At 41.2% G+C, this 14874-nt stretch overlaps 1 protein-coding gene across 1 annotated transcript in view; it reads right to left on the minus strand.

The window, feature by feature from the left end:
- Positions 1–754: 754 nt before the first annotated feature.
- The window catches only part of vipr1a (vasoactive intestinal peptide receptor 1a), a 45036-nt gene continuing 30916 nt past the window's right edge, over positions 755–14874 (minus strand). Inside the window, exons 7-13 of the mRNA XM_072668923.1 lie at positions 11290–11443; positions 10458–10518; positions 8658–8724; positions 8202–8293; positions 6704–6833; positions 5162–5203; positions 755–3764 (exon numbers count right to left, since the gene is read on the minus strand). Of these exons, the coding sequence (XP_072525024.1) occupies positions 3573–3764; positions 5162–5203; positions 6704–6833; positions 8202–8293; positions 8658–8724; positions 10458–10518; positions 11290–11443 (738 nt within the window). The 3' untranslated portion in view covers positions 755–3572. The remainder of the gene's footprint in view (positions 3765–5161; positions 5204–6703; positions 6834–8201; positions 8294–8657; positions 8725–10457; positions 10519–11289; positions 11444–14874) is intronic.

Below are 14874 nucleotides of genomic sequence, written 5' to 3' on the forward strand. Positions count from 1 at the left end.
CACTGCCTCCTGCTGGATGACTCTCAAGGTTATTAAAACAATGGGATGTTGAAGATGTCTTATCTAACTGGACATCAAGCCAAAGCATGCTCAGTCCAGCTCATGCGTCTGGCAGGGGTTGAGCGCTGCAGGATGGACAACATGACTGCCGCGGTGTGGGAGCCAGCAGAATGTCAATCGAGGAAAGGAGGGAAGGGGAGAAACTTACGGGAAAACTTTGAGAAGGGATTTAGCGGATAAATAAATAACAGATGGGATGTATTTCAGAGGAGGGGTAAACAAAGATGGTATCACTCATATGCTCGCAAACCATCCCTCCACCTCGCTCTCTTCTCAATCTTCTTGTCTGGCGAGAAGAGTAGATGGAATCAGGCTACCTCGCTAAAGCTAAACCTTTGGATGATCTCAATAGAATTATAAAACAAAAGTAAATAATAATACAAATGAAGTCAATTATTAATCATTTAAATACACAGATCAGCCATAACATTAATACCACCGGCCTAATTCTGAGTTAATCCCTCTTGTGCCAACGTAGCATTAGATCTGACCATAGGTTCAATGCAGCTCTCGTCCATACATCTCGTAGATTCTTGTTATAGCAGAGGCTCTCCAGAGGAACTGGAGCTCCACTTCACTGCTGATTTCGTTAGCCTGCTGCTGGGGTGTATTTGTCCACGTGTATCCTGTGTGTGCCGTCCAGAGTAGTTTGCTGAAGGTGCCTGCACTACTACAGATGGGCCAAAGGGTCAAAACAAGACAATCTAAGTTAATAACGTTGAAAAAAGTAGCCGTATAAATGTCAACCTGTGTTTATTAAACTCTTGAATGATGCAATGCAATAAAATAAGACCCACTGAATGACACGTAACATCTGCAAAACACTTTAATTGACCAGTATAGGCTACTCTTCATATAACACAACATTTACATTAGCATAAATAGCTTTAGCAGTTCTGCTCACCCTTTTGCACATTTTAGCAGTGTGCATGTAAACGTACAGGATAACTGTACCAATGTAGGAGCTACAGCATGTGTTCTTTTGATCATTCACAGACTCTGAGGTCTAAAATGAGTATTTTGTGAATTCTAAACAGTCCAAACTCATGTAACACAACTGGTACCCAGCACTGGACTTTCCACAGATTACAGAAAATACATAAAAATGTACAGAGTTTGACAACAAATGACATGCAAGGTGTAACTGTAAATCCCAGATGTTTGTGGACACCCCTTCTAATAAATGCATCCAGCTACTGACACACACAGCTTGTATAGTCCCTGTAGGGTAATATGGCCAATAGAATAGGACTCTCTGGTGCAGATAAACAAGAACCTATTGGCAGCACACTGCCTAATGCCAGGTGTGGGCTAGAGGAGTATAACTCCCCACCACCATTGAGCTGTGGAGCAGTGGAACTACTGTGTTCTCCGGAATTGTGGTTGGTTGGTGCTCCTTCCAATACTTTTGGGGTGAGTTGGGGATGATGTGGTGGGGTGATGATCATCCAACATTCTAGTAGAGCCCCCTCTTCCCTGGACAGTAGAAACAGTTACTCCAACAAATGCAGGATAAACTATTTTTTAATACCCTTGACCCAATACTTGTCCATGTAGAGAGAATATATATATATATATATATATATATATATATATATATATATATATATATATATATATATAGTCATCAAATACACAAATTAAGGTAACTTGCTGGCTAACGCCGGTTCCTTAAAACACTAAAATGACAGAAGGATGGCAATACAGTCTCCTGACTGACTGTGTATTCACTCGTTCTCTCTTTTGTTATCGTACTTAGAGCCAGTGAGTAAGAACCGGCCATGTTTAGACTAAGGCTAACATTAGCATCTCCTCTGTTTTGGGCTTTTGGAGCTGGGCTGAGCCTCTTCAGTTCAGTGCAGCCACAACAGGAGCGACGTTTCCAAAGCTAGACTTACGCAAAATTGAATCATGCCAAAAGTTTCTGAGGTGCAATTGCTCATCGTGGTAAATCCCACTGAAATTAATGCAATTTTGCAAGATGACTCAAGTGATCGCGGCTTTATGACCCTCTGTGAAATTGGTCAGAGACTGCTGTCCCTCTTTATAACTAAACCTAAAGAGTAGAAGAACAGCATTAACAGGAACAGGTATAAGGGAGAAGATTTCAAGCTGGAGGACAGATCTGGGTGTCTACAAGTAATAATAATGAGAGCACACTGATGACTAAGAGGTCACACTTTTAGTACCACAACAGCTAATTAAGGCTTTGACGAGTTGAACCTTAGCGCAACAAAGCCGAATAAGAGCAAGATGCCATCGCTAAATGTCACCAGCACAGCGAACCATGGCATTAGTGAGTGTGTGGAAGGGTCAGGGATGATTCAGACTTTCAACAGGACCTGCTAGCTTCAGCACTTGTTAGCGGAAGATTCATGAGAACCGTTACTGAACACTGTAATACAGAGCATGTCATCTGACTCCTCCTTGTACTCCAAATGCTGGCCCTGAAGGCTGATTGGTTGAAAGCAGTCACATACCAAGGAGACGTCCGATCTCAACCAAGAGAAAATGTTTACTCTGCTAGCTGGAACGGGTCAATTAGGGCAAATTCACCAAATGGTCAAAACTTCCACATAAAACGGACCCATATCCTACATAATGCTTATGCTAGTTCATTCATTTCTTTTTTTTTAACCCGTAACAGAGATTTCACTGCTCTTGAGGGCCCGTCCACAAATATCTAGATATTTTTAAACGTGATTTCCCTCCCTCCGTTTTTGAAAATATTTCCATCCACACAGCAATGAGCATGCCCTAGCCCTGGTGGTACCTTATAAGGAGAGACATCAAAACATCATGAGGAAAAACACAGAAAATACAGAGGTTTCATTCCAAATTACACACTACTACCTATGTAGTGCACTATTTAGGCCATTTAGGCCTAGAAATGATGCCTTCTTTAAACAGTGCATTATTTATATACCTGTAATTGAACCGTATTTATATTTATTTATTTTATTTATATGCTAAAATCTCAAATCTAGAGCGTGTAGACGCTGTAGTTTTATGACTACTATTTTCACTATATAGGGAGTACGGAAGTATTTGAAATTCAGCCAGACACATGTTTTAATGTTATGGCTGATCAGTGTAAAATATCACATTTAAATTATCACATTTTTTGTCCTCCTGATTTGATCAACACGTTATGAGCGATCAGATCTTATTCACAGTCATAATTCATACCTCAGCCTCATAATTTGGGCATGATCATTTTGGTCCAGAAATGTTCACACTGTCCCGTCCCTCCTGACCAGTCTCTGTTTGACCAATGTGCAAGAATGTGACGGACATCAACGTTCACGACACGGACGCACCGGAGACCACATGCCAATCTAACACGACCGTCTAAACTCAGTCACATGGCGCTGTTTCCCAGTGTCGATGAGAGCCGGGCCGTTTCCACAGCAATGATGGTGACGATGATGAAGCTGATGGGACCCGGGCCCTGGCTGAAGGAGCTTCTCCCAGGACTGGCTCCTGGATCTGGTTCTCGGCCCTGGCTCAGCTCAGATGGTGGAGAAGTCGTCCTGGCAAGCTGAGGCCCGGCGGGTGTCTGGGCTGCACTTGGTCAGCATGGTGATCTGAGTGCTGGAGTGGTTCCCGTTGCTGGCCAGACATGGCTGCTGGTACTTCGTGCCGGCGCCAAGGAACCTCTGCATGTGCCACCGCCGCCATTTGCGCTTAATTTCGGACTGAACCTGCAAGGGGGGGTTGGTTGAGGGGGCGGGTGAAAGGAAGACGGGACACATTTTTAGAAAGAGGAAAGAAATGAAGAGGTAGAGTGAGATTGGCTTTAAGACCAGTATTACAGGAACACAAGAACCATCTTTTGCTCCACAGTGTTGTAGAACCCCCACCGTTCCTCTAAACTGTTCACAGTCTCCCGGAGCAGTCTATATGTCTATATGGTCTATACCTTACAGTGAAGGTATGTAGTACGCAACTGAGAGCCAGCCAAATGATCGAGATGTCATGGATAAAGAGGAGACGGGAGAGAACAATGAGATGAAAGCAGTGAATGTAGCGAAATCAGGTGTTTCTCTCTCTTTCATGTCTTATCAGTTTCACACAGATACCGTAAAGTCAGCCTTATCAAATAAAAAGCGCTGAAATCAGGGATTAGGAACCAAACAACTTCAAACGGCTTCAAAACACCCATAAAATACCAGCTCTTGTGATGCAATTCAAGCGCTGTGCAGCTGAATGCACAATAAGCTAAAAAGTTATTTTTACTTGCGTGTAGAAAATGAAGACAATTCTGCTGTTGATGAAAGTCCAAATTTAGGATAAGAACATGAATGACTTTCTTGTGTCATTAAGTTAGAAAAATATAATACAGTATTATGTAGTAGAGAAACCATTATGACCCATATGAAAAAAAGATATTCAAAATGTATTCAAAAATATTTTGTTATATTAAATTATTTTACTATTAAAAAAAAAAAAAAAGTAAAATGCATTTTCAATTTTCAACATAATTAGTAAATTTTAATATATTTGTTAAATATATTTAATTATACATTGTTTTAGTTGTTGGTTTAAAAACACAAGATATATATATAACATGATCCAGCTGCATTTTTGCCATGTATCTATACCTGTGAAACTTAAATACCTGTGTTTTATATTTAATATCTGTGTTTAATAATGTTTTTTGAATAAATGTGTTTTAAAGTACTTTGTATATAGTCTATATAGTCTAAACATACACACTTTAATGTGTGAAAATGATTTTAGAATGAAGTGTATTGTATTTGTATTTTTTTACAAATGTATTTCAAATGTATAAAATATGTGAAAAATGTCCGTATGTATATATTTATATATATATAACTAGCGCATTAGGCAGTAGGGAGGGGACATTTCAGATCCAGTCAGGGTTTAATACTAGATGAACTGAGACACATCTAATCAAAAACAGACATTTGAATTTGGCGAGACATTCAAGAAACAGATTTATGAGTTGTCATTGGGTTGTCTTGTCTTGTCTTGATTGATTAGACTTCCAGTTATTAGACTTAAGAAATAATAATTTTAGGGAATAAATTTTCTTTGGTTAAACAGTAGGACAAAACCCAAATGTTGTTTGTATTACCTCTCCATTTAGAAAGCAGTACAGGACAGCGACGCAAAAGCCCTGAAAATGGAAAAAAAACAACACAGTAGATGATTGAAGGCCTGGAACGGATACACAGTCATTTGAAACACAGCCAACTCTCAAAGCCAGCCAGCAGGCAGGATGCTATTTATATAATCAATAATTGACAGTATAGCACATTTTTACAGGACATGGCACTAGTTAGGCTAGTGAATAACCTTGTTCACATGGGTCCACTTGGAATGACACATGTAAGCAGTGTTGTAGAGAGGTGGGAAGTTGTTGTCAAGGCGATTAAAAGTAACAGAACCAACACCTGAACACATCGAGTCCGAATAAAGTGTTGCCAAGACCGAATCAAGACCGAGACCAGGTTAGCTTACTGTATCTAGAGCTAAACACGTCATATCGAAACATGATACATACTAAGACTGAGACAAAGTCCAGACTAAAATAAAATAACAAGACTGAGAGAAGAAAGTCAAATTTATAAAGACACTAAGTCAAAAATAATATTATGACTGAGACAAGACAGAGTTAAAACAATGCCAAGACTGAGACAAAGTAACATCAAGACTGAGACAAAATAGAGTCACAATAACATTATGACTCAGACAAGAGAGACAAAATTACATCATGACCAAAACAACATTAAGACTGAGATATGATCGAGTAAAAATTACATCAAGACTAAGACAAGACTGAGACAAAATAACATCAAGACAGAGACAAAATAACATTAAGACTAAGACAAGACTGAGTCAAAAGAAGGTCAGAACTGAGAAAAGACTGAGTCAAAAGTACATAAAAACTGAGACAAAATAACATTAAGACTAAGACAAGACTGAGTCAAAATAACATTAAGACTGAGACAAGACTGAGAGGTAAAATAACTTCTTACACAAGGCCGAGTCAAAGTAGTGTTGAAAATGGACCCAGATCATTCACTTGTGGTTTTGAGACTTGAACTTGAACACTAGAAATATATGTGGTGAAATTTGAGATTTCGTGCTTAAAAATCCTAATTAATTCGTAGTATGTGGTTAGAGATCTGTAGTGTTCTCCCCAGAGTCCCTAGATTCCTCAAAAGCACCACAGTGAGAATCCCATCAAACAGCTGGAGAGACGCTCCACATCACTTCACAGTGACCTTTAAGTTACGATGCTTTGGGGGATTTCACTGACTTTTACCAACCTGAGAGATTTTATACAGCTATATTTACTCCGAACGAGGCACTCATATTTCACTGTCTATATATATTTTATTAGACTGCAGAGACTCAATGATGGGTCGGGGATACGAGGCCATGCTTTTATCCTCATGTAACCGTTTTTTGCCTCAAAAACAAACATCGACAGAAGTCTGGAGGGGGAAGGGCCACATCCCAGGAGGCATTTATCACTGCTGCTGCCATTTTCTGTATTCTCCTGGCATTTAGAGAATCCCAAGCAGATAAACAACGATGAGAGAGAAATAAACATACAGTTTGTGTGTGTATGTGTGTGTTTGTGTGTGTGTGTAAGTGTACCGATGCATACCTGAAAGGAACCCAGGACAAGGTCAAACACCAGCCGCACGTGAGACTGTACGTGACGAGGCATGAAGGCGAAGACGAAGTAATTTATTCCAAACAGGGGAATCAGAAGGAGAGTTGATTTCGCCAATCTCCTGCAAATCATAATAAAACAATTATATAAAAGTATGTATGTTAAAGTATATATATGAGGTTTTCTAAAATACCTACCACCTATCTAATAGTGGGAATAACCACCCTTGGCTCAGATGACCCTGGCAAGATGTTGTAGCAAGGACTGTTTTAGGTGATGGAAGGTGTTCATTATAGAGGTTACCTGCTCCACAGTGACGGTGTCATCATTCCCCTCTGGCATCAATGGCCTGTGGGGCACCACTGTTAGTAGGCACTCAATGAACGAGAATTCGGCATGCGGCTCTAGAACATCCCACAAAGTTAGATTTTTTTCCAAAATTTGGAAATTTTTTGGACATCAGTCAAACTACATCCTTTGCCCATGACCATAGTTCTGCACTCTGCTACAACTGACTGGTGTGCTTGCTGACTTATGTGTCGCTTGGCATCTGAGTTAATTTCAAACAAGGTGTGGTCATAATATATATATAAATATATATATATATATATATATATATATATATATATATATATATATATATATATATATATATATACAGTGAATGAATGGTGATAGCATCTCAGAAACCGCTAACTTCATGTTCTAGATGTTCTTGAGCTGCCGTAGTGAAGGTGTACAGGGAATACACTTCTCACACATTAAGTGCCTCCCAGTGGCATAACAGTGGTGCCCCACGGATCACTGATGACTGAGGGAAAGGACTTCAGACTCTGGCGAGTGGTACAGAGCATTTGACACTAAGCCCCTGTGGAGCAGTTAACCTCTGTAAGGAACACCTTCCATCACCCGACACGGTCCATGTTCTAATAGGACAAAATTGTAACTTTATGACTTTATAAGTAAAAAACCTTCTTTCAATGGAAGTCAATGTAAAAATATTTTGAAGCATCTCTATTTGTTCATTCACCATTAAATTTCGACACAATGTAAAGAACAACTGCCTGATTGTGCAATTTCCTGAAGTGAAATGTTTTCACATGGCAGTGATTATATGCAAATTAGTTATGTGACTGTATATATAATATTATTTTATTAACCTTTTTTAGGTAATGTTATGCAAAATTTGCTGATTAAACCAAAATGCCACACCATAATATCCTTCAGAGTAGGAATAGGGATGAACAAATTGTGTGATTATTGCATAAGCCATAGTTTTATGTAGACCTGTTAAAAAAAAGCAAAAAAATGTAAAAAGTTATATTATACGTTTATTCAGCGACATATTGGACTATTTTTATTGGCCCATTCGTTTTCACACACACTAATTTTCAAATAATTTTTTTTATTAATCTTTATTATTTGCTCATAATATTTCCTTTTTTTATTATTTTCAGCTCCACATGTGGACCATTTCAGACCAACTTACGAGTATTGGTTGGATTCATTTCTGCCAATGTCCCTGCAGTTGATTTTCTGGCGGAGTATCCGGATGATGCAGATGAACAAAATGAAATTCATCTGGAAAAGAGCAGATCCTGGTGTAATTACAACACACCCTAACCTACAGTGCCAATGACTTTACAGTGAAAGAGGCGTCAAGCGACTTGAATCCAGAATCAAAGCATTTTGGAGCATTTCTATTGGTCCATTCTTCATTAAATTGATGTAATGAAAATTCCAGATTAACATTATGTCAGTAAAAGGATTTTGCATTACAATGATAATTAATTATGAGACTGAATATATCGCTGCTGTCCAATGAATGCTGTTTTTAGTTTTCTCCATTGTTTGAACCCTGTGGGATAAACAGACCAATAGAAATGCTCTAAATGACTTGTAATAAAGAGGCTCTAAGGTGCTAGACTTATACAGCCTGACTCACCAGGATTATTATCAGAATCGGTGTTCTTATAATCCACCAGAGATTATCATCAATGAAATCCCAGCATCTGTAAAAGAAAGATTTTAAGGATTCCTTAACACGGATCCATTTAGGAATATTGAAGTTTGAGGATTCAGGAAACCTGAAGGGAGAAGCTGTGTTTGTTTGGTACGAGTGCTTTAGTTAAAACTAAATGCCCGGTTCTGTTCCAGAAAGCATGACTCAAGAACTGAAACCTGGATCTGATACAGTTTCGCTGTACAGAGCAATAATTCCTGCCTCTGTTATCCCTGAAGCGATTTACAGGAATATGACAAAGCTGTAGTTAAAACACAGTGTTGCAAAATGCTCCACTTTTAAGGCCTAATGATTTGGTCAGGTGATGCTGTGCTGTGTGTGGAACTGGAGCTGTGATCAGTCACAGTAAATCATCTGTCAGTATTCAGATTCAGCACTACGATGACAAGGGATGTACACAGATCCTCCATAACATTAAAACCACTGACAGGTGAAGTGAATAACACTGATTATACAGTTACAATGGCACCTGTCAAGGGGTGGGATCTCCATATTAGGGAGCCAGCAAGTGAACAGTCAGTTGTTGGAAGCAGGAAAAATGGGCAAGTGTGAGAATCTGAATCAGATTGTGGCGGCTAGACTGACTGGGTCAGAACATCTCCAAGACATCATGCAGGTCTTGTGGGACGTCCTGTTATGCAGTGGTCAAGGGTAATGTGTGCCCAAGGCTCACTAATGCGATTCATTCAATATTACGAATTGGATGGATGGACATCCAGACAGACAGATAGACGGATACACTATATATAAAATCAAGCCCCTAGCCATGCAGTCTGCCTTTCCTACACACATTAGTGAAAGAATGGGAGATTCTGAAGAGCTCACTGAACTCCAGCGTGGTTCTGTATGTAATAGGAGACACTGCTGATCTTCCACTATACATCAGCGGTGAGTGGTATTATTATTGAACAGTGGAAGTGTTTAGGAGGAACCACAGAGAGCAGCTCAGCCACCAAGTGTCAGACCATGTAAAGTTACAGAGCGGGGTCAGGGCTAAGTGCTGACTCAATGACTGCAGAGCTCCAGACCTGCTGCTGCTAGACCTGCTGTTAAAGGGGGACCAGCTCCATAAAAGCTCCTGCAGGTGTGATGTGTAGGTGTCCCAATACTTTTGTCCATTTAGTGTAGATAGATAGACAGGCCAACAGATATATTTCATATCGATAAAAACGAATAAACCAAGAAATCTGTTGTAATAACAAATGTTCGTTCTGAATTTTCTCTCATGTTCCGACTGATCGTTCACTTCGTTCTATAAATACGCTTTTCCTGCCCTCAGAGGTGACACCTCATTTATTTCCACTCTAAGAGCAAAGCCTTGAGATTTGTTGCAACAGCAGTTCTGCTGAATCGCGTCTGTCAGCCTCAGGGGTTTTTACACCACAAAAAAAAAAAAAAATTATAGATTACTGTCGTAAACTTGTGGATTCTTTACTGAGCTGCAGACCCACGAAGTGGCGACTCTGAAAAGAGATGCTTATAGGTAATACCGGGACCCGCCGAGTGCTACATGCACCAAGCAATAGGCAATAATTTGTAGTAACATGTTTTGACGCTACATTTGTTTTGTTTACACTGATCTAATGAAAAACCCCACTTGGAGTAGATCAGGGCTGGGTTGGATAAATGTTTGCATCCACTAAAGCAGATGTAAACAAACTGGTTTCAAAAAGGGTGGGTTTTTAAGGGCCTCGAAACCAAATTTACACAGCAGGGACTTACCCAACGTCGTGTAAGTAAGCTTTTGTAATGCTCCATGTGGTGATGAAGACCGCTGGGACCCCTATCAACATTGCAAAAACACACACACACACACACACACATATATATACAGTGGGTGTAGGAGCTGCTAATGGATAGCACTGGATAACATTTGACATAGGGCTGGGTGATATGGTACAAATACTATATACAAATACAAATATTACATTATATGATATAATTATATATAATATATACAATATTTAAAGTCAATTTCACAACACGCTGCATTTTTCGCAATATTTTGACATGCAGACCAAATGCATTAGTAGGTCAGATTCTTAAAAACTGATATTCAGATACTCTCCCATGCTGAGCACTGAAAGTCTGCTGCACCTCGTCCACTTAAACAGCACTAATGACTCTGGAATGAACTGCATGTCTATACGGTGATGTGATACACAGACATGCATCAGCAACTACACTTAAACCTTTAGACTCTGTATATCACTCTACTTTATGATTCATTACCGGTGAGGCTACAACACGCAGCACTGTGTACTGTGTAAAAATAACCTGTGCATGAGGGGCCCACACTTCAGTTTCTCACCCAGGTTCCCTCCTGACTGGTGTGACTGACGTCTGACTAGCCCTTCTACTCAGTAAATACACACAGTTTTTCACTGCATGCGGATGCGCCGATTTCCTGAACTTCAAAAGTCTTTGCAGTCGCCAGAACTTTCCCAAAGCACTCTGACATTCCAACAGCATCTTAAACATGTTGTTGATGCAGAGGGTTCCACAACAACCATAAATCATGCTTACTGCCGCTGACCCGTGTGCTTGCACTTACCCCAGCCAATCAGAATGTACCACCAGAAGTACTTCCTATGGGAGAAGAAGGAGACGGCGAGGAGAGCATGCAGGTACAGGCCCTCCACCAGCAGCCAAAAGAAACTGGCCATGATGCCGTACTGGAAGAACACCATCGCCGCCTTACATCCCACCTGTAACAAATAAAAGCCGCTGAGTGAACTCTGTTTACTGACCTCCTGACCTTGTGTACACAGCAGAGGCCGAGGCATTGCATATTTCCTACATGTTTACACAGAGAAAAGTCATCAGCTTTTACTGCCTCACTCCGTTGCCGCATGTCCAGCACGGAAGGAAGGAAGGGGGCCTTATGCAACTCATACGAAAGGCATCTGAGAGGGGATAAGAGGAGGAAATGAAACTGGAGTTAGAAGCAGAAATTTAACTCTTAGCGAGATACAAACCAATGTGGGTGTCTGGTTGCTGCTGTAAGAGCTAGCAGGGATAAGTTTCTCCTCCAAGCACGATGAGCCCAAATGACTCAGCGTTAACCCTCTCTGGAGTCTTTGGCCTTGCAAAGCGCACCGGGAAACCATAGCAACCACCTATAAACCACTCAGCAACACCATACCAACCACTGGGAAACCATAGCAACCACCTAGAAACCACTGGGATGCCATAGCAATTACCTAGCAATCTCCTGGAATACCAATGCAACACCATAGCAACTACTTAGCAACACTGCATGAACCACCTTGCAAAACCCTAGCAACCATCTGCAATACCAATGCAACCACATACCACAACATAGCAATCACCTAGAAACCACCTAGCAAAACCCTAGCAACCATCTGCAATACCAATGCAACCACATACCACAACATAGCAATCACCTAGCAACCACATAGCAACCAGGATTTCCAGAATTCAGCTTTTCTTTCATGTTTGAAAGGTGTTTTTTCTGTGTGTGATGCTTCGATGATGCACCAGCCTACTGTTCCATGATTGACTCGATGCAGCATGGCAGTCATACTCATCATGCAACACCTCTCTCTATTGAATTGAACAGGAGGCACTGGGGCAAGTGGCAAGTGGATGCGTGGCCACCAGCTGTGTCCAAGCGACACACTACACTACAGTCAGACATAGAGTGTTTATACAGCAGTCTAACAGCTAAAGCCACTTCATGCACATAAAGGACTCTGAAGCATTCGCCGATTTGCGGCAAACGAGGGTTGCTGTTGTTGATCAACTGCTGCCAACTATTTAAACACTCCAGTTGATCCCAGCAGCCTTAATTCATGACAACACGTAAAAATCGAACCAAAAACCATCCACGGCAGACATCGCTGCTGCCTAGCGTAGGGTAAATACAGGTTTTCTCCACACCTCAGTAAAGGAAACCATTAGCAACCTCTTGAAAGGTTCGGAAGGACTTGACAAACAGTGCTTTGCCTCGCCACGGCCTCAGAATGATGGAACATTTGATCAAGCAGCACTCAGAGAGCAAAGCTAGCAATAAAACGCTAACGTATGATTTGGCCCAGTAAATGATTTAATGCTGTTTGTTTCAGGGGAGGGAAAAGCACACTTGAGCTGCACAGTCGTCAGCACTGACCTCAGACAGTGGACTTACAGGTGAGTTGGGATCAGGTGAGGAACAGGTGAGCTGTAGCTTAAAAGGTGCTTGACTGCAACACTTAAATACAGCAATAAGTGGAGTTGCATGAATCAAATATTTACAAATGGACAAGGTCATTCATTGAACTCTTCATACATAAGATACAAAGGCTTTATTGATCATCAGAAACAACCTGAGCCATAACATTAAAACCATCTCCCTTTTACATTGTGCACGTCGAAGTCATCCCTTCTGAAGAGCCCTGAACCTTAGGCTTGGACGCTACAAGAGCATTAGCCAGCATTAGCTTCTTCAGCAATTTGTGATTCTATGTTATTGCGGTTGTGCAAAGTGGACCTGGGATACCATAGCAACCACCTAGCAACCAAACACCATACCAACCTCTGGGATACTATTGCAACCACACTAATTGCCCTGAAACTACTCGCCAACACCCTATCAACCACTGAGATGCCATAGCAATCACCTAGCAACTAATTATCAATCACAGCAACCACCTGGAATATTCTAATAACCACATACCAACACCACAGCAACCACCTAGCAATCACTTAACAACACTACAGCACATACATACACCTAGGAACACTATAGCGACCACCTGGAATACCAAAACAACCACATATCAACGCCATAGCAATCACCTAGTAAAACCATAGCAACCACCTAGCAACACCAAACCACCCACAGTCTACAGGAAATTCTCCTCATTCTAGAGCAGAAATGAGCAAAAGTCTCTTGCATGCCACTTAAGATGTTCTTTCGGAGAGTTCTTTCAGAAATTGCTGGTGAAGGACCTGCAATGACTTCTAGAAGCAATTCTTGCCTGGAAGCAAAGTCATTTTTTATTCACAAGCTGTGAAACACATCAGCGGTCCCTGTACGTCTGCTACATCTTGTAGCCACAATTCTGACGAGAATTTTCATGTAGACTGGGATTTCTGCCACTGCTGTGTAACGGTCACTTTAAGGTGGGGTACAGTGCGCATGTTCATGGAGAGTTTGGAGGAAAGCGCGGGAGAGTGTGTGCGTATGGTGAACTGTGCTGGGTTGTAGCCTGGGTTCTCCAGCTGGTGTTGTCTGGGAAGTTGTGACGAGCGAAGTCGAGGTGCTCTCATTGCTCATTAAAACCGTCTCTGAAACCCCTGCACGACGTGTTCCCTGCGTGTCTCTTAATGGAGCTAAGTATTCACCTCTCCACGAGAGCACCCACCTAACACCATACTTCCAGTCGTTACAGCTGGTAGACCAGTATGACCAGATGCTTTCATACACCTGCAGATTCAGCTACGTCCTTCACACTTTGGGCTTGAAAACAATGTAATGGTGTTACAGACACAGATCACAAGATGACGTTTGATACAAGTCAGGATAAACTGCACACTGTTGCTCAAGTTGCCATAACGCTCACAAGGTCAGAGATCATTTGTTCTTACATTCCAATTAAACTGTGTGCAGTTTTCAAGGCCTACAGTAATTGGCTCAATTGAGACGTCTCTAAGGACTCTGAGAACTCCTTGGAAGAAAAGTGATGTCTGCCGCACAACACCATAAAGTCCGTCTAAATAAGGCTGAGGATTCACAGCAGAGGAACCGCTAAACTGCTCAGGGCTCTGGGCCTCATGGCTGGAGCCTGTCACTCTGCACGCGGATTTCCTTTTATACAGTGATGTTTCTGCTCCTCCACAGAGACCGGTCGCCCCTTGTTGTTTCCAGATGAGAAATATAACTGTGAAAGCATGAGCGTAAACCATAAAGACTTCACTACAAGTTCTGAATCAAACAAATCTCTCGCGCTCTGAGCAAATTTCAACACATTACTGAAGCCTGAGGCCGAGCGCCAGTCTCTACTCCCTTCTGTTGATGAAGAAAAACAGTCAGCCCAGCTTTCCAGACTGGCAATTCGTTTTCTGCATCTCAGGAGCATGAGGGAATTACTTCATATTTTTCACATCACTAAAACACAGAAGCAAAACTAAAGGC

This window comes from Salminus brasiliensis, chromosome 23 (assembly GCF_030463535.1).
Source record: "Salminus brasiliensis chromosome 23, fSalBra1.hap2, whole genome shotgun sequence".
Classification (NCBI taxonomy): domain Eukaryota; kingdom Metazoa; phylum Chordata; class Actinopteri; order Characiformes; family Bryconidae; genus Salminus; species Salminus brasiliensis.